At 41.2% G+C, this 25229-nt stretch overlaps 2 protein-coding genes across 2 annotated transcripts in view; one reads left to right on the top strand and one right to left on the bottom strand.

The window, feature by feature from the left end:
• Nucleotides 1–12555: 12555 nt before the first annotated feature.
• LOC139466061 (probable zinc transporter protein DDB_G0282067) lies at nt 12556–13287 on the top strand. Its single transcript, XM_071248076.1, has one exon. It carries the CDS (start codon nt 12556–12558, stop codon nt 13285–13287), a length of 732 nt encoding a protein of 243 aa, XP_071104177.1.
• Nucleotides 13288–19678: 6391 nt separating this feature from the next.
• The window catches only part of LOC139465812 (tetratricopeptide repeat protein 21B-like), a 60369-nt gene continuing 54818 nt past the window's right edge, over nt 19679–25229 (bottom strand). Inside the window, exons 36-37 of the mRNA XM_071247746.1 lie at nt 23269–23336; nt 19679–21698 (exon numbers count right to left, since the gene is read on the bottom strand). Coding sequence (XP_071103847.1) covers nt 21621–21698; nt 23269–23336 — 146 coding nt within the window. The 3' untranslated portion in view covers nt 19679–21620. The remainder of the gene's footprint in view (nt 21699–23268; nt 23337–25229) is intronic.

The following is a 25229-nucleotide window of genomic DNA, read 5'->3' as shown; positions in this document are numbered from 1 at the left end:
TGATCATGATGTCAATTGCTGTATTATCTGGTCCGGATTCGATTATTTAAAGACCGCCATCATATAGCCTGAATATTGCTGAGTCAACAAACAAAAACTACTTTTTGACGATTAGTCCTATCTTAGTTTCTTTATATGAAGTATTTGAGAATTGAAAACCAGAAAACATTTTTGAATACATTGCAAAATATTAACGTTCTTGCATACCCGCTGGCAAACAAACATTAGTCTTATGATTTGATAACTGCTTACATATTTCACGGAACATTATTATTGTGAACCACATGTACTTGCACAAGCAATTACGAAATTCACCATAGAAGTATAACATATTACAAAACGTATATAATAAACAATAAATAAATAGAGTTATGTGTTGCCTGTGGCCACAACGGGGTATGAGGGGCGGTCGGGTAGCCTAGTGGTTAAAGCGTTCGCTCGTCACGCCGAAGACCCGGGTTCGATTCCCGACATGGGTACAATGTGTGAAGCCCATTTCTGGTGTCCCCCGCCGTGATATTGCTGGAATATTGCTAAAAGCGGCGTTAAACTATACTCGCTCACTCACTCACTCACAACGGGGTGACATGACGAGCTGTACATTAATAAACACTCTTTCCCCCGGCTTACACAAACAGAACACAACCATCCCCTTCAGTGGGTTATAGGAGCACCATTTTACCATTACGATGCCACAAAGTTTACAAAGACTTTTTAGTTGAAATTTTAGACTCTATTGCAGCCAGCAAGGAATTTAAAAAGTTAACTTACTCCCAATAAGCCCGCTGCAATCAGCCTGCTTATGTTGCTGTTGTGATGTCAATCTCTGGATTGTCTGGTCCAGATTCGATTATTTACAGAACGCAGTCATATAGCTGGAATATTTCTGAGTGCAGCGTTAAACAACAAACAAACAAATTATGTTCAAATGAAAAAGCGACATGGTACAACAAACAAACGAAACAAGATGGTGACTGTCCAATAACCTAATCAGATTTTATAAGATACGTTCCTTTAATTGTCTTGTAGTTATCGATTACCCCGAGAAGAGATGCATCCAGTCCTATGACGCCTCATCCAGCATCACCAGAATGCGATGCGAATGCAAGATGGGATATGCATCCACATGCGAGACGTGTATTGGTATGTTGCTTCGAAGACAGAAATACTCCTTTTTTGAGATATAGGTAGAGAGCGGTTGTTATAAGTCGGTCGAGGGATGTCGGGATGCAAGGAACTCGGCACCTCAGTAGGAGTAATTGGGAAACTAAAATAGTTTGTTGCGCAATCTGATAGGTTGAAAAATGTTGTTTAATTGGGTTTCTCAGCGTTTGAATAACTTTCTTGATAAGTAACATTTTCTTTATCAGCCAATAATTTGAATATGGAAAATTTTCCGATGAAACCGATGGATTTAGCTAGAGGCTTCAGATGTTAAAGTTTCTTGGCATCGACTGCCCAATAACACCCGCAAATAAGAAAACATAAAATGTATATATGTGATATTGTATAAGATGGTATATTTGTTATAAGCTATACTATAGTATGGCATTATATTGTAAATATGCATTTTTTAAACATGGTATGGAAGGAAAACGGTACAATAAACTACGTTATATGTTTTATGATATGACCAATTAATATGGTGTTTATACGGTGTATACTTTATGTTTCATAAATATATGATAAGACATTAAACAGGAAGTATTAAATGTATAAGGAACTCCTATGTAGATGTTATAAAGACATATGTTATTATACTCTGTAGTATATATGATCCAGATCTTGATACAAGATGTAATAATCCATATAATATAAAATGGAATGAACATTTTCCATGCAGATATCGACGAATGTGCCACTAGTAACGAATGCGACCCAACCACAAAATGTGTTAATCTTCCGGGAACCTACGAATGCCAGTGCAAGCCCGGATTCACCCGAGTATCCAACACGACATGTAAAGGTAGGTGGGGGACGGTGCATCCTTGTCAAACACATTATTGAAGTCAAAATCATGTGTTATCTTTTTAAATACAGAGACTAGATGATGTTCTTTTCACATAATTAAAAATAATAATAACTCATAGTGTAAAACCCGTTAATATACTTATCATTTTGAGCAGCGGAGTTTGACGCCAAGGGAGGTGCATCGTTAGAACAAAACCTTGGAACAAAATCGAATTGCCAATGTTGTTGGGAGTATCATCAAACAGATGACACCCCTACCCTGCTAGCTTGCTGAGGGGTTAACTTCTATGGCCAAGTGGACAAGGCGTTCCACCTTGGTGACGGGTTAACCTTTTTGGTCATGTGGACAAGGCGTCAAACCTGGGAATAGAAAGTCTGTTGTTCGAATTCCATAACGTGGCTCGGAGGTTCGTGGTCACTAGATTCGCACCCAACGTGGGGCCGAGCGCATGTAGATACTATCTTAGTAAACTTGGTCTAATTATCATGGTATATGTCCTGAGACGTACATTCTGTTGATGGTAGAGTATGTCCCACAGACAAGATCCTTGCCTTGTCCGCTGGCTGTCGGGGTTAACCTCTTTGGTTCAGGTCTCCGACCTCCCTCGGAACAGGATTCTGGTTCGAATTACGACACCAATTTACCACATCACGTTTTACGGCCGCTACACTAAGATTAATTCGTAACCATAGCTGAGAAGGGCAACGTGACAAGCATCAGAGACATGTTGGATTTATTTGAAGGCAAAACTTAATATCCGAGGACTTTCCGTTAGAGGGGGACTTAAGGAAGAGAATTTATGGATGCCAACTTCTTAATTATGATGAACACAATGTTTCGGAGTACCTACTCCGTCACTCACCCGATGAAGGAGTAAGTATATACTCCGAAACGTTGTGTTCCTCATAATTAAGAAGTTGACATCCATACATTCTCTTCCTTGTCCTTATCACTTCTAAATGTCCTTCAAAGTCTTGAAAGGCTACTTGCCTCAACTCAATCGACACTCCCAGCTCGTATTTGAATCCGGTCATTGAAGCATCATTTTACCGTTTCAAACTCGTGTGATCCAGATCAATCTACAAATTAATGAGTGCTTACTCTATAACCTGGCAACACGATGTGGATTATTATTGGCACAAAACATGTTTCAAATGACTTTGCGGTGTAAGGAAATGTTTTTTGTTATATTTCATGATCTTACGTATCTCTCTGTTCAGATGTCAAGGAATGCGAAAGCAACCCATGTCCAGAGAACTCTGTTTGCTACGAAGGACAAGGATCTTACTACTGCAAGTGCTGCGAAGGTTTCCAGAAGAAGAATTCCGTTTGTGAACGTGAGTAGCGACATCTTCAGATTGTAAATTTTTTACCAAGTGGTAGATTCACTGACTGAGTAGTCACGTGTTCAGATTATATATTCTTTACTAGGTGGTAGATTCACTGACTGAGTAGTCACGTGTTCAGATTGTATATTCTTTACCAGGTGGTAGATTCACTGACTGAGTAGTCACGTGTTAAGATTGTATATTCTTTACCAGGTGGTAGATTCACTTACTGAGTAGTCACGTGTTCAGATTGTATATTCTTTACCAAGTGGTAGATTCACTGACTGAGTAGTCACATGTTCAGATTGTATATTCTTTACCAGGTGGTAGATTCACTGACTGAGTAGTCACGTGTTCAGACTGTATATTCTTTACCAGGGCCCCGTTCCAAAAAGTGATCTTAGCGCTAAGTCGATCGTAACTCCCATTCTTTAACACTGACTTACTACAGTCGTAGCGCTAAAATCGCTTTGTGGAACGGGGCGCTGGTGGTAGATTCAAACACGTAGTTTACTTATATTAACGAATCATCAATGGTGATCTTACTATGGGACTTTGCAATGATTTGATGGATATAACAATCTGACTTTGATGGGTATACTTACTTTTACATTCCCACATATTTTCAGCAATTGATAAAGTCAACCCCCCAACTAAGTGTTGCACCTGTACAATGCCGGAATGCTTCGCCGCTCCAGACGGAAAGCCCGATGCAGGATGCTATGTTGACATAGCGGAAACAGCTTTTGATAGTTTCCACACAGCGTTTATTTATCGGTGCATAAAGAACCTACCATTCGTGAAGGGTAACTACAAATATGAACCATGCACCACACCGGTAGAGACAGTGACAACGACAACCCCCGGAGGTAAGGACAATCACATGCTGGTGTATCTGTATGAATGTTGGCAGTCTGTGTATCCATGTGTATGTTGGTAGTATGTCTGTCCGTATGTTTGTTGTCAGCCTGTGAGTATAATTATGTACAACCGTGTACGAATGACGTTGCCTGTCGCCACTAGTCAGCGCGGAAACATAGACATTATCGGCCAATGCACAGCCGGGAATCAGTGGTCGCCCGGTCCTCTAATCCATTGCACATGGATGTGCAGTGTGGTCTCCGTTATGCGTGCCAGAATCCTCTGGTCGATGGTTTGAATCCATGATTAACTCTAGTTATGAATCATGCTCCTCGTCTCACCAAAGTCGAAAACATCATAAATCTGCATATATTTTTGCTTCTTCACACATTATTCTCAGACGCCTTACCAGAACTCAAATATGGTTCAAGTCACTTTGGGGCCTAACTCGCTCACAAAGAGCTAGGGACCAGTTCTAGGCGCCGTTCCACAAAGCGATCTTAGCGCTAATGTGATCCATACGCCAATACTTTAACAGAGACCTATGATCATGGTTTCTAAGATCGCTTTGTGGAACAGGGCCCCGTCCAGCATCTTGGATTTGGTTTGATCAATACTGAATCAGCTGACGAGTGGTCCAGCTAAACCTTTTGTATATAACCTGCACTGACATCAACATTTTCAGCTTTGCCAACTTCAACAACTACAGCGGCAACGACTCAGCCGCCACCACCAGACCCATGCCGGGACACCGCCGTGTGCGATCTGACTGCTGAGAATGACAAACAAACTGGTAAGTTTAATCTTACCTAATAAAGTGCCTGTGCTATTTTCGAATCCAGATAACTATTCCTCCTACCTGTTCATGTAGTGGCAACTGACTCACAAACTCTTCACACAGTATTAGCCAACATCTAAACTAATTCCTTTATGTCGAATATCTGCAGTCACTCACGTGATATATATTTTTGAAGGTCCCGTGTGCAGTGAAAACAACGTGAAGTTCCCGAACTTGTGTGCCTTCAAACAAGCTGAATGTAGAGGAAATGGAAACACCCCTCCGCCGACGTTACCAACTTACACCCGAGGAGAATGTCCAACGACAACACCCCCGCCAACTTCACCAGATCCAACCAGTAAGTCGTCTTGATGTTGGTTGCGAAGGAGTGTCGAACGTAATGTGAGTGAGTGAGTGAGTGAGTTTGGTAAGTATATGCCAAAGACAACTGGGCCACCAAATGGGAATGGATTTTTACTCTATCAATACTATTAATGGATTATTCAAATGAAAACCAAAAGCTTGAAGTTCTTGATCTGTCATACATATCAATATTGGAATGGCTGTCATCGGTTCGGACATACAAGAGAGGTGTATACAAAACGATGGAAATAAGCTGCCTAATAGAAAGAACACAAAATGGAATGACAGAAAAAACATTTGAATGTCAGTTTCAAATTAAATTCCAAATGTTGCTAAATACCGGGCCCTTGGTATTACGGGGATCGGGGCGGTTGGGTAGACTAGTGGTTAAAGTGATGGCTCGTCACGCCGAAGACTTGGGTTTGATTACCGACTTGGGCATAAAGCCCATGTGCGAAGCCCATTTCTGGTGTCCGCCGCCGTGATATTGCTGGGAACGTTCTAAAAGCGGCGTAGACCATACTAACTAACGTACCAGTGATCGTCTTTTGAAAATTATTCCCACGCAAAACAGACACGACGTAACTTACCTGTCCAGGCTCGATTATTTACAGACCGCAATCATATAGTTGGAATATTACTGAGTGTGGCGTTAAACAACAAATAAACATTACAGAGCTCCAGATAAGCTGCGTATCTGCGTAAAATACGCATCAGAAATGTGCAGTAAAATAAAATCCAAGCGTATCAAATACGCAATGAACATAACAGATACGCTACAAAAATAAAACTTGTGCGTATCATCAAAACATTGTGAAGTAACCCTGCGTATTCGATTTGCACTTCAGCAACTTATTTTGAAATTATAAACGGGCATTCCGTCAACCTTGCCAAACTCCACGATGACAGTTACATCATAATCATTTACCATCACACTTTCTTGTGGAAGTATCATGGTATTTTTGAGTCCTATAAAGCTCTCGAACCCACACGACACCATTTTGCAGGGACTAGATGAATAGTGTTTTTAAATATTTAACTTAAATACCAAAATGTGTAAAAACTAGTGGGTAACAGAAATTTGAATACCCAGATAGAATTACTGATACCTAAAGATGATTTTAAAATGCATGGGTAATATACCCACAACACCAAAAGCTTATCTGGAGCTCTGTATACGAGCAAAAAACAAAGCTCGCTCGTATGAGTGAGTGAGTGAGTTGGGTTTAACGCCGCTTTTAACAGTATTCCAGTTATATCACGGCGTGTCAGCTTAATGTGGGAAGAAAGCCCGAAGTGATGCAGGTCTCAGACGTTTACCACTTCGGTGAAACCCACGAGCACGGGTATGGTGCTGACAACCCTAGAAACATAATCGGGGCGAACCGGGATTCGAACCCACAATCATAGGTTTCTGGCGTGCCCAAGGGACGCAACTCTGCACAGCGAATCGCGGCGCCTTAGACGACTGGGCCACCCGTGCCCCCCTCGCTCGTATGGAAAGACTGTAGTTCTGTAGAGTACTGTTCTCTTCCTTAAATATTGTTATTATTTCAAATAGGTCCATTTGTGTGGGAACAATGGGGAAGTTATGGACCATGCGATGCGGTTGATTGCCAAACGCCAGGCAAACAGACCCGTGACAGGTCATACACGCTCCGGGATGGTGCCCCGATATCTGTGCCACCTGAGAGTGAGAGAGTCTCTTTCATCAGCTGCAAAAAGTCAGGCTGCACTGTCAAACCAACAGGTGGGTAAATTCATTGGGATCTACAATGATATTATTGATTGTTGTTTATTTAGAGATGAAATATTGATTTTTTTTTATATTGGTCTGGTCTGTGTCAAACCCAGTCTGCTACCATAAAGAGAAAATCAGGGAAGAAGGGGGTGTTTGGAAAAACAGATAAAGCCTGGAAACACAAGTTCCAATACTGTATAATGCTATGGCGGGAAGCTGTACTGTAACCTTTGTCTTGTTGCTATGGAAATTGAGCCGAGACCGTAGGTGATGCTAATAATATGGACCACATATTCGACCGTGACCCAAGATTATATTTTTAATAAATATATTTACTCCCTTTATACACGTCCTCTGAAATGGGACAAATATATGTTCAAATATTAGAGACAAAACCACTTTCTGAAAGCATCTTAAATAAACCCTTTGGGCACAGTTAGCCTAACCTCTGGGTTTGGTATTAAATCTGAAACATGGGAGTATTTACAAAAACAGATTCTCATTCATGTTGTAACACGTATCTCAAATAATATACACCTAAATCATATTCTTATTTATTTTAACAAAATTGAAATCTATTCTTACAGATCCACCTACAACTGTGGTCCCCGACCAATGTGAATATCTCCAATGCAGTAACGAAAATAGCCCAGTGTGTGGTGTTATAGCTAATGGCAGTCCTACTACATACGATTCCGAGTGCCGATTGAAGAAGCGTGCTTGTGATAGTACGCCGAAAGCCATATACAGGGTTGTATCCAGAACACCATGCCCAGATGAAGAAGGGGGTGGGTTTATTTGTCAAACACTGAACATTTTTAATGATGGAGTTTTGTTAGAAACAATATTGTTTCGTTACAATTCGAACAAACCTTATTCCAGAAAGACAGACTACTAAACGGGTTAATGCTTCACGGTACACTCTCTTTCCGAGTAACCCCTCCCTCATTCACGGGTTTGTTTCACAGCATTCTCATTCTTAAAATCAGATCTGAGTTCTCGCTGCCGCTAAACAAAGATCTGAGGACATCCCATTACGGGTCACGTCAGAACGACCTTTCGCGACCGACCACTGAAATGACAAATAAGGAGTCGACATCAGCCAATTAGAAAGCAGCTTTCTCGAGCTTTACGACACTCTTTTCAATCTGGCGACTTCCATTTCAGACTACGCTTGAAATATATGTTGACACATTTTTCGATTATTATATTCCGGAATATCTAATATATGGTTCAGACTGTATAGCAGTGATTCCAACATACTGTTCAACGCTTCCTCCATTCAAAAGTTTATCCCACTGAAGCGAGGGATAGACGATAGTTTTGACGGAATCAGTCGTACCGGTTGTAACTGTCGTTCGGAATACCCCGTGTTGGCGTTTTCGAGGTTGCATGATTAGAAAACACATTCCGACTGTTCACTTTCATGATCTGGTAAGCGACGCTCCGATTGGTCGGATGAAAGGTCGTTCTTGCGTGACTCGTAATGGAGAGCCAAAGATCTTTGTTTAGCGATGGCAAGAACTAAGATCTAATTTTAATGAGATTGGTTTCACAGAAGATGAGTACTTCATATCAGAGAACAACATATTCATTCCACCATCATCTTGACCCCATCTATTTATCTTTTTATTTTACAGAACCCCCAGCACCAAGCATGTGCAATGAAGGCCCCATCGCGAAGAAGGTGAGCTACAACGTCACCAGAGGAGCCGTCAGCTGCTTCTTTGAGGCAGACATGAACGTATGCGAGTCGCTAGCCTGTGTCAGTCCGGGTGGGAGTACAGGCTCAACCATCTGTTGCAAAGGAACAGTGTTTGCTGCAGAAAAGGTGACCGTCAATGCCCTCTGCAGTGACAACTCTAATGAGGTTATCCACGTAAGTAACATCCACCATACCACTGTTTGGGTCTGTATATTCTGATGGATAATTGACAGCCTCCGTGGTCTCCTGGTAGAGCGTCCGCCCGGAGAGCGGAAAGTCCGGGGTTCGATCACCGGCCGCGTCATACCAAAAGACGTTAAAAGATGGTAATTGTTGTTACCCTGTCTGGAAGCACGGCATTAAGGGGCTAAAACACGGACTGTCTGAGTGGGGTATTCATGTTAAACTGCGGCATTGTATCTCAGTGGGCTAGCACTATAAATCGGCATATAAAGGAGCCACACACACACACACAAACGCGTGCATGCAATAATCTTGGACGCGACGTTAAGCCCCTTTACACTTCGCTTCATGGATAATTGACGCGGTAGTGTGGTAGTCTGGTGGTTAAGGCGTTCACTTGTCACGGCCATAGCCGAGTTCCATTACATACATGGGTACAAAACGCCGTGTCCCCATCCGTGAACCTCGCCCCCTCTCCCCATAAATTTGAGATATATTTTGGCGATGGATTGGTCACTGGATTGTTAGGTCCATACTCCATTATGTACAGACCACAATCATATAGCCGGAACATTGCTATATGCGGCGTTAGGCAAACAAACATAAAATGTTCATGCTGTCAATCACTGGGTTATCTTAACCAGACTCAATTATTTACAGACCGCAGTAATATAGCTGTAATATTGCTGAGTGCGGCGTAAAACAACAAACAACTATAACTTGAACCACCATATATGCTGCTTGTGCTTGTCTTTTGGAGAAATGACCTATTTGTTATTGAATCAAGTTCTATCAAAATGACTCATTGTACATTTTTATTTTTTTCACAGATGGAAAATCCAGAAAAGTGTGAATGTCAAGACGAAGAGGCCCGTTAGCCTGTCGACACTTCAAAAACTGAAGTACACTGATATAAATGTAACTACATAAACTATGTGTCTAAAATAAATATCCTGCATACCTTACACCAGTCTGTTTCGTATTATGTAAATAATTGTTTGTTTGTTGTTAAACGCCACATTCAGCAATACTGAAGCAATATGACGGCGGTCTGTAAATAATCGTGTCTGGACCAGACAGTCCAGTGATCGACATGATGGTCGTCGATTTGGGACACAATGACACGCATCAACCGAGTTAGCGAGACTGACCACCCGATCCGGTTAGTCGCCTTTAACGACAGGCATTGGTTGCTGAAAATCAATTCTACCCAGGATCTGCACGGGACAAATGATTATTACTGGGAAGATGGTACTTGTTGTTACCCTGCCTAGCGCTCCGCATTAAGGGGCTAAAACAAGGACGGGTCGAGTGGTTAAAACGTCCGTCATGCCTTAGCCCCGGGTTCGATTCCCCACATGGGTGTAGTGTGTGAAGGCAATTTCCGGTGTCCCACGCCGTGATACTGCTTGAAATTTGAGAGAAAAGCACACTCACTTGAACAGTGAAGATTTGTGTAACACAACACGTTTCTTTGTTCAGGAATGAAGGTTTATGACAGGAAGTACTAGTGGCACTGGTTCTCACTCGGGACCGTTTCTCTGTGCGCTGGTGAAGCTGTTTGTCTGTTGGTCGCCCCAAGTCCTCTGTGTTGCTCTGCCGTCTGCCTATGTATTTAAAGGACAATAGGACCGCCTCCGTGGCCTAGTGGTAGAGCGTCCGCCCGGATCGCGGAAGGTCCGGGGTTCGATCCCCGGCCGCGGCATACCAAAAGACGTTAAAAGACGGTACTTGTTGTTACCCTGTCTGAGGCTCGGCATTAAGGGGCTAAAACAAGGACTGGTCGGCTCGGAGTCAGTATACTGTGTCTGAGTGGGGTATTCATGTTAAACGGCGGCATGGTATCTCAGTGAGCTAGCACTATAAATCGGCATCAGTCCGGACTAGTACAAGCAGCCACACAAACACACACACGGACATGTACGTCGCTATAAAAGTGCAATAATCTTGGACGCGACGTTAAACACCATTTCACCTCACCTAAAGTGCAATAGAGCCCTGCCCTTTGGGCATGGCGGCCCAGAGTGTAACGCGTAGAGGATCTAGATAAGTTGCTGATGCTTGCTGCGTAGTGGACATCCCATCTATTTCCTGTCACTTATAGTGCCTGCCCATTTCACTCTCCTACCCAGAGTTCCATGCGACCGGCATCCGTTTCATCCGTTTCGTGTTTGACAAGCCTACACATTTTCATAAACAAATGTCAAAGAAGGGTTACGGTTCATTAAGAACGTATCCTAATACGTGAAGATCTATTTGTTTTTGCTGTCATCGAAGCCCAACGGAGACCTAGCGATACGGTGAGTGAGTGAGTAGGGTTTACAGCCGTTAACAGTATTTCAGTTGTATCGCGGCGTGTCAGGTTAATGTGGGAGGAAAGCCCTAAGTGATGCAGGTCTCAGACGTTTACCACTTCGGTGAAACCCACGAGCACGGGCAAGGTGCTGACAAACCTTGAAACATGTTCGGGGCGAACCGGGATTCGAACCCACAATCATAGGTCTCTGGCGTGCCCAATCGGCGCAACTCTACACAGCGAATCGCGGCACCTTAGACGACTGGGCCACGTGTGCCCTCGCTAGCGATACGGTCACTTCAATGTATAAATATATATTGGCATGCAACTCACTGTCGCACTCACGACATAGGATACTGCATAGGGTTGAAGGGGTTGAATTGGCCTGTTCAAACAGTTTTTTAGTTGGTTAAAAACGTTCACCTTATTTTGGATCATCGTGTCATGTGTGCACTCCCTACAGCCGCAGACACACACGAAACACAAGCCACACACGGAAACAGATGGACACACACGGAAACAGATGGACACACACGGACACACGAAAAGGGACACACACAGAAACCCATGAAAACAGATGGACACACACGGAAACAGATCGACACACACAGAAACCCATGAAAACAGATGGACACACGGAAAAACATGGACACACGGACACACGGAAACACATGGACACGCGGAAACACATGGACACATGGACACACGGAAACACATGGACACACGGAAACACATGGACACATGGACACGCGGAAACACATGGACACATGGACACGCAGAAACACATGGACACGCGGAAAAACATGGACACACGGAAACACATGGACACACGGAAACACATGGACACGCGGAAAAACATGGACACACGGACACACGGAAACACATGGACACGCGGAAACACATGGACACACGGAAACACATGGACACACGGAAACACATGGACACGCGGAAAAACATGGACACACGGAAACACATGGACACACGGAAACACATGGACACGCGGAAAAAACATGGACACACGGAAACACATGGACACATGGACACACGGAAACACATGGACACACGGAAACACATGGACACGTGGAAACACATGGACACACGGAAACACATGGACACATGGACACACGGAAACACATGGACACATGGACACACGGAAACACATGGACACACGGAAACACATGGACACATGGACACACGGAAACACATGGACACATGGACACACGGAAACACATGGACACGCGGAAAAACATGGACACATGGACACACATGGACACACGGAAACACATGGACACGTGGAAACACATGGACACACGGAAACACATGGACACATGGACACACGGAAACACATGGACACACGGAAACACATGGACACGCGGAAAAACATGGACACATGGACACACATGGACAAACGGAAACACATGGACACGCGGAAACACATGGACACACGGAAACACATGGACACATGGACACACGGAAACACATGGACACACGGAAACACATGGACACATGGACACATGGACACACGGAAACACATGGACACACGGAAAAACATGGACACACGGAAACACATGGACACATGGACACACGGAAACACATGGACACATGGACACACGGAAACACATGGACACATGGATACACGGAAACACATGGACACGCAGAAAAACATGGACACACGGAAACACGGAAACACATGGACACATGGACACACGGAAACACATGGACACACGGAAACACATGGACACACGGAAACACATGGACACATGGACACACGGAAACACATGGACACGCGGAAAAACATGGACACACGGAAACACATGGACACATGGACACACGGAAACACATTGACACATGGACACACGGAAACACATGGACACATGGACACATGGACACATGGACACACGGAAACACATGGACACACGGAAAAACATGGACACACGGAAACACATGGACACATGGACACACGGAAACACATGGACACATGGACACACGGAAAGACATGGACACATGGATACACGGAAACACATGGACACATGGACACACGGAAACACATGGACACATGAACACACGGAAACACATGGACACGCGGAAAAACATGGACACACGGAAACACATGGACACACGGAAACACATGGACACGCGGAAAAAACATGGACACACGGAAACACATGGACACATGGACACACGGAAACACATGGACACACGGAAACACATGGACACACGGAAAAACATGGACACACGGAAACACATGGACACATGGACACACGGAAACACATGGACACATGGACACACGGAAACACATGGACACATGGATACACGGAAACACATGGACACATGGACACACGGAAACACATGGACACATGAACACACGGAAACACATGGACACGCGGAAAAACATGGACACACGGAAACACATGGACACGCGGAAAAAACATGGACACACGGAAACACATGGACACACGGAAACACATGGACACACGGAAACACATGGACACACGGAAACACATGGACACATGGACACACGGAAACACATGGACACATGGACACACGGAAACACATGGACACGCGGAAAAACATGGACACATGGACACACATGGACACACGGAAACACATGGACACATGGACACACGGAAACACATGGACACACGGAACAACATGGACACACGGAAACACATGGACACATGGACACACGGAAACACATGGACACATGGACACACGGAAACACATGGACACATGGATACACGGAAACACATGGACACATGGACACATGGACACACGGAAACACATGGACACATGAACACACGGAAACACATGGACACGCGGAAAAACATGGACACACGGAAACACATGGACACACGGAAACACATGGACACGCGGAAAAACATGGACACACGGAAACATGGAAACACATGGACACACGGAAACACATGGACACATGGACACACGGAAACACATGGACACACGGAAACACATGGACACATGGACACACGGAAACACATGGACACGCGAAAAAACATGGACACACGGAAACACATGGACACACGGAAACACATGGACACGCGGAAACACATAGACACACGGAATCAGATGGAAATACGGACACGCACAGAAACACATGGGCACATATGGAAACAGATGAACGGAAACACACTGAGACAAACGGACGGACACACGCAGACACAGAGTGTGTCAATCTTTCTGATAAGTATCCTACTTGCCTTAGTGTCCCTCGCCTTTAAGTGACATTATAAACCATCAGGGATATTGACCATTGGTTTCGACGGTACTTGGTTTTTTTCGTAATAACCGTTTAGGAGGTTTTACTTTTTCCTAGTAAGACCTCTTCCTGGGTTTGAGGTTTTACTGTTTCCCAGGAAGACCGGGTTTGAGGTTTTATGTTTTCCTTGTAGGACGTGATGAGTAGAGAAGTATGTCTTAGAAAATGAATCGGATGTTTATGTCATGAACAAATGAGAAAAAGATGTGTTAAAACACTATTAAATAACAATGTGAAATCTCTGCTAAATGCAAAGTCCGCTGTGCGGCTCGCACTTAAAATCTACAAAAAAGAACAAATGTTTGGATCTTGTTTGGTTATTGAAAACCATTAACTTATTACATTCATTTCCACAACCTATTCTGCCAACATTTATTGTTTTATTTTAACAACATATCTACCTTTTTTGATAATTCAATTAGAAGTTTCAAAGTTCGGAATAAGCTCTTCCCTTGGCAACATTAACCCGAAGCAGTGATTGTGGAATATGCGCAATTTTATATTCTTATCAGACAGACAGACAGACAGATTCATTTGTATAAATGCCATTTGACCCATTGTACAAAATACATTTATCTAACTCATACTTGTTTTTGTTGAGAAAACGTACATTCGAAATTTTGCAATATTTTTTCTTGTATCGTTGTTGGATAATTGATAGAGTCTTTCTACACACAAATAATGATAATTATCTGTCTTGGGGTTATACATTTCCCGCCGACTTGCATAAAGATGACAATTGTATATAACATGAAGTTCATCCTTAATTACATGACAGTGTTTACATAAGACGGCATCCTCCTCAATATAAGCAACGCCCCTACGAACAAGTTGAATCCCGATAGTATTTTGTCCACATCTAAATTAATTTTGGTTATTAGCCTTCTATATTCACAATGCTTAATATTTGATGCATATTTTTCGCAAACGATATAAGATTTAGGCAGTTTGTAGTAGGAGAGGGTCTTGCTGCCTAGAGATGCATGCCAATTTTGAAACGAAAAATATTTAACTCTTTCGCTGAATATATATACAAATAATTCTATATTGACAACGGCTTGTGCAACCCAGACATCCTCAAAACCATAATGAATTAGCAAAAGTCTGATATGCGATTCTCAGTTAGGACGTCTTCTATCGGCAATGGATAATGACATTTTATAACGCTGGTATGGGTATGTTGTTGGACTCATTTGCATCATCTCAAGCCAATATTTAATGCATTTTACATAATAAATAGTATGAAGTGGACACCTGCCACTGCATTTGAAGTTCTAAATGCTTCGTGAAAATAAACATTTACAAAATTTGCGGTGAACAATTTCAATCGTATTCCATTTTTGGTATCCCCAAATCTCAGCACCATACATTAATATCGGAACATTTTTTATCAAATATAAAAAAATGCTTCCGTAACCGAAATATCATAACGTCTTATTAACGATTTCACTGACCATAGTGCTCTGCTTGCTGGCTTGCTCACATAAAGGTTTACATGCCTTAGTCCAAATTAATTTGGGAGTGAAAATAAGTCCCAAATATTTATAATCATTAAATGTTTTCAAAAGGTCACCGTTATCATACCATTTCTCATTTTTGACAAGTGTCCTCCCATTTTAAACACAATAATTTTACTCTTCTCAGTATTAATATCCATAACCAATTTATAAGAGTATAAATATAATTCATCAGGACGTTTTTGTAAAACTAAGAGTACAACCTTGTCTTACCCCACATGAACTATCAAAATACTCAGTAATTGTCTTAACATAGTATGTTACAGTTGTTTTAACATGATACATACTCCGAATAACACATAAAATGCCGTGAATACCATTTTGCAATAAAATATACATTAACTTACCCCTATTAACCATATCAAATGCTTTTCGAAAATAAATTAAAGCGCAATATATTTTTCCTTTTTGGAGAGTGATAAACTTTGCACAAAACAAAATTGCAAAATGAAAATGTTATCAATAGTGGAATTGTCTTTCTTAAACCCCTCTTGATATTCACCAATTATACCTCGGTAATCTAGGAGACATTCTAGTCTTTTATTCAAAACATGCGAAAACATTTTACCCATTATATTGAGAAGTGATATACCACTAAAGTTATTAGGATCACTTTTGCTTCCTTTTTTATGTAGTGGCATTATTATTCCTGTTGACCAGAATGTTGGGTAATGTCCACTGGAAAACAGTGCATTAAACAAAATAACAAGATATGGAGTTAATACATTTTCAACAGATTTGTTAAAATCTGGTGGGGGTCCATCATATTGTTGATAGGGTTTGGTAACTCTGTTATTTTTCATGCACACATCTTAAAATGAAACAAATGAGGTTGTTTCACTGGTGTCTTGTATTTCTAGTTCAGGTGGAGAAATCAGTGTATGGCTAGTTGACCATTATTGAACGATGTCAGAACTCCTTGGCCAAACTCCCTTGTTTTGACTGTCAATCCGAGCAGGAATTCCGATTCATATGCTTACAGAAACAGATCAACATTGGGCGGTGTACAGTTGGTGCCCATGGGGATGCCTTCTTCTTTCCTAAATGTCTTACCCCAAATTTCCCATAAATGTTATCAAGTCCGGCATTTCATATATTGTTTTCACAGTTAACTTCAGTTGACATTTGCTTTCATTTTTGACAAATTGTCCTGAACCATTGAGGGTGGAGATGTGTGTATATCTGTACCCCGTGGATCAAGGAATGAAGCTTTCCTTTAAGTGCGTCGTTTGGGAAAGTGGTGTGCAAAGTTAAAAATCAAATGTTTTGACATTATTGAACTTGACTTGATCACAAAATCATGCAAATGCTGTGAAATCAACATTATGGATAAGGCTTTCATAGAGTGATTAACAACAAGGTCTTAAACTGAAGAATTCGTGGAGAGTCATTTAACAGATTTAGAGTACAAGATGTCAGTCCATTTGGCTAACTTACCAACCTGAGACACCCCTTGTGAAGTTCTAATAGTGAGTGAGTATTGTTTAACACATCTTTTAGCAATGTTCCAGCAATATCACGGCGGGGGACATCAGGAATGGGCTTCACGCATTGTCCCTATGTGGGGAATAGAACCCGGGTCTTCGACGTGACGAGCGAACACTTAAACCACTAGGCTACCCGACACACCCGACAACACCTGGGGTCTTCTTACTTGTTACGGGCGAGGGGCGAGTGGCGAGTGGTGACGAATATGAAACAAGAAAGTCGAGGCATCAGTCACGATCTGTTGAAGGTGAACCATCGGCTGCCAGGGGTCCGTTTCATAAAGCGATCGTAGCGCTACCACTACTGAAACTCCTTTACTTTAACATAGACTTACGACCGTCTTACTGCTACGATCACTTTGTGAAACGGGCCCAAGAGTGATTGAGAGGGCAAACTGACCATGATCAAATGGTTGACCACCACAACATCGTCAGAGAATGACAAGATCTCGATTAGCAGAGGAGAAAGTGAATAAGGAAGAGAAGATATGGATGTCAACTTCTTTATTATGAGGAACACACCGTTTCGGAGTATATGCTTACTCCTTCATCAGGTGAATGAATGCCATGAGGCAGAGAGCATATATATGTACATGTAAGGACAACAAAAAATGATTAAGATAACAAAACATTTTATTATGCATCTGTATAGATCTATGCATAAAAATTGAGTGACAAAACACTCCCCACAAGAGATGACAAGAGGCCATTCTCCAAACAACTACCTATCTTTTTTATTTAAAAAAAGTGTCATGTTTGATACTACCACTTTGCAGGGGCAAACTCCATGAAATTCTTTTCTCTGAAGTATTACCGAAGTCTGATCAGGAATATAAGTTAACAAATAACAATGTACACATAAACTCGAAGACCGATCAGGAATATAAGTTAACAAATAACAATGTATACAGAAACTGTAACTAATCCACCAGTTCATAATATTGCAAAAGAAATCAGCAAAAAAGTGTAGACCATTGTCTGGTAAGATGGAAGAATATATAATTGTTTCTTTGAAGCAGCAAAATTTGTCTTGCCCCAAACTATCCTCTGAGTGACAGCCTGCCGTACCATCTTCGTTTATCCAGTGGATTTTATCTACATTCTATCTTATAATTGGGGCGGTCGGGTAGCCTAGTGGTTAAAGCCTTCGCTCGTCACGCTGAAGACCCGGGTTCGATTCCCGACATGGGTACACTGTGTGAAGCCCATTTCTGGTGTCCCCCGCCGTGATATTGCTGGAATATTGCTAAAAGCGGCGTAAAACCAGACTCACTCACTATTTTATAATTAAACGAGAAGTGGGAGTTGTTTATGGCAGACCCTCATGGTTTATTCTCCCTGCAGCATTTTATTGTATGACAAATGACGACCACAATTTATTCCTTGTATGAAATAACATTACTTACAGCCTCTCCATGGGTGATGATACAATTTACAAGCTTTAAACATATTTACACGTATTTAAATAATGGCTCCCTCAATTGAATCCGACTTCGACAAGTCCATTTTATGCACAGGATATTTCCTGCAAATTCTCAGAGTCCCCACGTGGATTACCAGTACCTTTCTCCCAATACCGATTGTATCTGTCGCACTTTTGGATGTGATGTTTTATCGTGAAATAAACCACACTTTGTTCTTCATCACGATTTATCGCGTTGCTTTCTTATATAATGATAGGGGCGGTCGGGTAGCCTAGTGGTTAAAGCGTTAGCTCGTCACGCCGAAGACCTGGGTTCGATTCCCGACATGGGTACAATGTGTGAAGCCTATTTCTGGTGTTCCCCGCCGTGATATTGCTGGAAAATTGCTAAAAGCGGCGTGTAAACCATACTCACTCACTCATTATATAATGATATATATCTGGAACCATTCCAAACAATAGCTTCATTTGGGAGGTGATGTCTATTCCTTGTTTTATCACCTTAATACTAAGAATGATCCAAGGTAACAGCAAGTTCCATCTTTTAACGTCTTGGTATGATGTGAACAGGGATCGATGGACGACCTTCCAGTCTCCCGGAATTATTGTTTTCCACTAGACCACTGAGGGGGCACTTTTCATGGTGAATCCATATCGATCCATGAAACTCATACAAAAAATCTAGAAATAAATGTTAAACCACAACAAAATACTTTAATACAATGAATTTTTTTTATTATACATGTACAAAGTTTCCTTTTCACAAAATGGACGGACATTATATAACAATAACTGTTCATAAATAACAAAAACATCACAGTTATCAGATGCTGGGAGAATGAATATAAGCCAATGCATAAGACTAAGGCACCGGCCATTTGATGAACGAGGGGAGGGGAAAGAGACTTTTTGCATGGCGATTGGATATTTACAGCTGCAAAATCCGATTTTTTTCAAAATTTAAACTATGAGACCCCTAAAAAAATTAAAACCTGTGGGACAAGTTCTTTGTTGTGACAGACAAACTTTGGTTGCAAAAATCCCAGGCCCTCCTCACAATATGAAATGGTCCCTAAATCCGAGTAGTCAAGAACACCCCTACAGGGAGTTGATGATTTGGGTCAGTGATGACTTTCAACAGTCTGTCAGCAATGTTATAACATGTTAGTTTTACATGAGCCTAAAAACACGGGTGTTTCTGGTGTAAATACGGGATCCCAACCAACAACCAGCTAACCCTGTCAGCAGAGCTCCAGATAAGCTTTTGGTGTTGTGGGTATTTTACCCATGCATTTTAAAATCATCTTTAGGTATCAGTAATTCTATCTGGGTATTCAAATTTCTGTTATCCACTAGTTTTTACAGTTAAATATTTAAAAACACTATTCATCTAGTCCCTGCAAACTGGTGTCGTGTGGGTTCGGGAGCTTTATAGGACTCAAAAATACCATGATACTTCCACAAGAAAGTGTGATGGCAAATGATCATGATGTACCTGTCATTGTGGAGTTTGGCAAGGTAGGTTGACGGAATGCCCGTTTATAATTTCAAAATAAGTTGCTGATTTGCAAATCGAATATGCAAGGTTACTTTACAATATTTTGATGATACGCACAAGTTTTATTTTTGTAGCGTATCTGTAATGTTCATTGCGTATTTGATATGCTTGGATTTGATTTTACTGCATATTTCTGCATTTCTGATGCATATTTTACGCAGATACGCAGTTTATCTGGAGCTCTGACTGTCTTGAATACATGACACTTTTTATGGATAGCAACTTCTTTTATTATTTGTCACGACGTTTCAGAGCTAATTCTTGCTCCTTCATTCCTGATGAAGCAGCAAGATGTGAAATGATTGATACATTTCCCTAAACGTTACAATAAAGATATTTGTTTTCATGTCTTTGTGTTCTTCCTACCAAGATTTTATAGAGCATCATACGACTCTTGCTCAGAAGATTCAAAGCCTCAGTAAAAGTTTCAAAAGATTTTATGGTGGACATGTGGAGGACATTTACAAATATGACGCATCTGTGACAAAAAATGATGTCCAATGCCATTCCCTAGTTTGACTTGTACCGTATGTTCTCATTTTTTTATAAGATGAACAATTGACATGCCTATGCATGTGTTTGTGATGGATGACAGTATACGCTCACTTTTTCACAAACAACTGGTATCGCCTAACAAAACAGAAGTTGTATTATCTATGACAGTTACATGGCTTTACTTACTCTTGAACGAAAGCTTATTTGCATACAACACTGGCATGACACAATGAAAAGGGACGAGGGCAATCTGGGATGTAGTGGTACAACTCTGCGAACACGGGGTACAATGGCCATGTAACCCAGTTCACTGGAATGGTATCAGTATCATCATAAAACTATTTCTCATTATTTGTTCAGAAAAGGGAATTTTTCCTTTAACCGTTTGATCTCATGTCTGAATCTCTTCAGTATCACAGCAACATAGTGTTCCCAAGTCTCCAGACTGCCTGATCTACACACGACCAGGTGAGATATACTACTCAATATTTGCTAAGGACCAATATAGTTATCTTCAGTTGAAGGTGTGGTCCTTTCATTGCAAATATTGAGTTGTACATGTCCTCTGTCTGAACTACGGATGGTTGCTCAAATCGTATGTGATAAGCTTGTGAAGTAGCATAGCGTTCCAAATGTTTCTCAAACACGTAGACTTGTTCTGGCCTTTTCAAGAATGTCCTTCCTTATTTTAGGGTAGTTTGGATGGCTTGAAAGAACCTGTAAAAAAACAAACAAACATTGCCCATAATGTCATACAGTTTTTAGCTTAATATTGTATCGAAGAGGAACAAGATTTGGGACTAGTGAGGTGAAATGGGGTTTAATGTCTTATATAGCAACGTGCATGTGTGTGCGTGTGCGCGCGCGCGTGTGTGTGTGTGCATGTGTGTGTGCATGTGTGTGTGTGCGTGCGTCTGCATCTGTGTGTGTGTGTCTGCGCGTGTGTTTGTCTGCATCTGTGTGTGTGAATACCTCACTCAGACACAGTATACTGACTCGTACCCGTCCAGTCCTTGTTTTAGCCCCTTAAAGCGTCAGAGAAGGTAACAATAAGTATGATCTTGTGTTGGGTGCTTGATATAGAGGATGTCAAGGCTCTCGCTCGGAAAATACTAGAATTTAGGCTCGAGTGTCATAAACATAGTATGACATGAACACAAATATAATGTTCTATTTATTACTGAAGAAGATGTTTACATACCATGCATACAGAACAAATTACGTCAACAATCTTTAGCTATGATGTTGTTTCTAGTGTGACATCATTCCAACCTTACGTTACAATAAGATTCAAAAAGACAGTCCCAAGTAAATATAATTGACAACATTCTTAACACATTCAAATCATGTACAGTAACATCCTGGTCATCTGGCCAGCACTGGGTATTCAATATATTTTTGCTTCCTTGTATCCAGTCTATTGGGTATTTTGACACCAATGAGTAGACATTTTGTAATTAATTCTGATTATTGTTGTTTCAGGGGACTTCTACTTTGTATCTGTTTGAGTGCAGTTTGTTTTAAAGTTTTCAAGTGTATTTTTCCACAAGCAACTTAAACATAATTGGGTAATAGTGATATATTTTGCGTACTTCACACACATATGCAGCTTATCTGGATTTCAGAGTGTTTTAATTTTAATCCTTTGGGTTAACAAGACTCCAGTATAACAAATCATTGTTATCCTAACAGTAACTGCCAGGAAAGCAGGGTTCTGAATTGACAGGGTCCAGCCTCCACTATCTAGAATTTATTCATTACCCTCAAAACACAGGGAAAATGTCAAAAACTAGAACTCAATTATACGGGTACCAAGCTATGTATTTTGCCTCAATAAGACAAATGTATTGCAACTAAGGATACCACTACAAAGTACATGGCCCCATGAAGATTCCAGCTTAGAACAGGCACCTAGCATCCTATGGTGGTCAACTGGGGCAGTTCAATAGATCCAGTGCTCAGACTTGGTGTCCACGTATCCTGAATATGTGGATCAAAGGTCCAAATATGAATCACTGGATTGTTTGGTCTAAACACCATTACTTACAGTCCCCTGTCATACAGCTGGAATATTGCTGAGTGTGGTGTAATGGAACTAACAAACAAAGACAAAACATAGTTTCAGTAAAAACACTATTCACCAGTCAATAATATAATTCTAGTCAAGGAGATGTAGAGAGATGTTTTGATCTTAAGATTCCTCTTTGTTGAGTCTGTTATACACCATGCTACAGCCATGTCTTCTAAACCATTACTTCTCAGAGAAACAAAAGTAAATTGTTCTTACATGATGACAGATGTCAATGGCGTCCACAAATCTCTTGGCCTTCATGTAGTTGAATGCAAGCTTGTAGCCTGTAACAAACATGTACAGTTTCATACAACCACCATTCACCGTGGTCACACTACGACATTCCGCATCTAAGGACATATTAGGATGGAAATATTGCTACAGTTCATTATCTGATGGCAGGAGATCCATGAAGATCTGGAGTATCCACAGCTGACATTGATGTCATGAAATATATTAATCTTGATCAGTCAAAGGTCCTCAACCTGACCGAACTATAACTTATTGTTCAGCCTTTTGAAGATGTCACACAGAAGTTATTTAGAACACCTCATTAGATGTTATCTGATCTGCTCTGATCTCCCTTGCATCCACTTTAGCAACTCCCTGAGTAAACTCCACTTGTAGTTCACCAAATAATTCCTTTAACGACTACCTTAGTAACTTCTGTGGAAATTCCCTTACCACTTACACATGTTGCATTTCTCCTAGTAATTCCCCTAGCAACTACTCTGGAAATTCCCTTTGCAACTTCCTTCAACATGTAGCTCTCACAGAAATTCCCCTGGAATACATGTATTTAAAGATTTTTTTCTTTTTGAAAATGGTAATGAAAAACAAAATGTGTAACTCCCCCAGCAACTCCCTTATTAACTCACTTGTACATCTTGTAACTCCCCTAAGCAACTCCCTTATTAACTCACTTATACATCTTGTAACTCCCCCAGCAACTCCCTTATATAACTCACTTGAACATCTTGTAACACCACTAGCAACTCCCTTATTAATTCAATTATACATCTCGTAACTCCCCCAGCAACTCCCTTATATAACTCACTTGTACATCTCGTAACTCCCCCAGCAACTCCCTTATTAACTCACTTGTACATCTCATAACTCCCCCAGCAACTCCCTTATTAACTCACTTGTACATCTTGTAACTTCCCTAGCAAACCCCTTAGTAACTCACTTATACACCTTGTAACTACCCAAGCATCTCCCTAATTAACTAACTTGTACATCTTGTAAATACCCAAGCAACTCCCTTATTAACTCACTTGTACATCTTGTAACTACCCTAGCAACTCCCTTATTAACTCACTTATACACCTTGTAACTCCACTAGCAACTCCCTTATCAACTCACTTGTACACCTTGTAACTCCCCTAGCAACTCCCTTATTAACTCACTTATACACCTTGTAACTCCCCCTACCAACTCCCTTATTAACTCACTTATAGACCTTGTAAATACCCAAGCAACTCCTTTATTCACTCACTTATACACCTAGTAACTACCCTAGCATCTCCCTAATTAACTCACTTGTACAACTAGTAAATACCCAAGCAACTCCCTTATTAATTCGCTTGTACATCTTGTAACTCCCCCTAGCAACTCCCTTATTAACTCACTTATACACCTTGTAACTCCCCTAGCAACTCCTTTATTAACTCACTTATACACCTAGTAACTGCCCAAGCATCTCCCTAATTAACTCACTTGTACATCTTGTAAATACCCAAACAACTCCCTTATCAACTCGCTTGTACATCTTGTAACTCCCCTAGCAACTCCCTTATTAACTCACTTATACACCTTGTAACTACCCAAGCATCTCTCTTATTAACTCACTTATACACCTTGTAACTCCCCCAAGCAACTCCCTTTTTAACTCACTTATACACCTTGTAAATACCCAAGCAACTCCATTATTAACTCACTTATACACCTTGTAACTACCTAAGCTTCTCCCTAATTAACTCACTTGCACATCTTGTAAATACCCAAGCAACTCCCTTATTAACTTGCTTGTACATCTTGTAACTCCCCTAACAACTCCCTTATTAACTCACTTATACACCTTGTAACTCCACTAGCAACTCCCTTATTAACTCACTTATACACCTTGTAAATACCCAAGCAACTCCCTTATTAACTCACTTATACACCTTGTAAAT

This window comes from Haliotis cracherodii, unplaced genomic scaffold, assembly GCF_022045235.1.
Source record: "Haliotis cracherodii isolate W230 unplaced genomic scaffold, xgHalCrac1.p SCAF_18, whole genome shotgun sequence".
NCBI classification, from domain to species: Eukaryota; Metazoa; Mollusca; class Gastropoda; order Lepetellida; family Haliotidae; genus Haliotis; species Haliotis cracherodii.
This window is presented reverse-complemented; position numbering and strand designations above follow the sequence as displayed.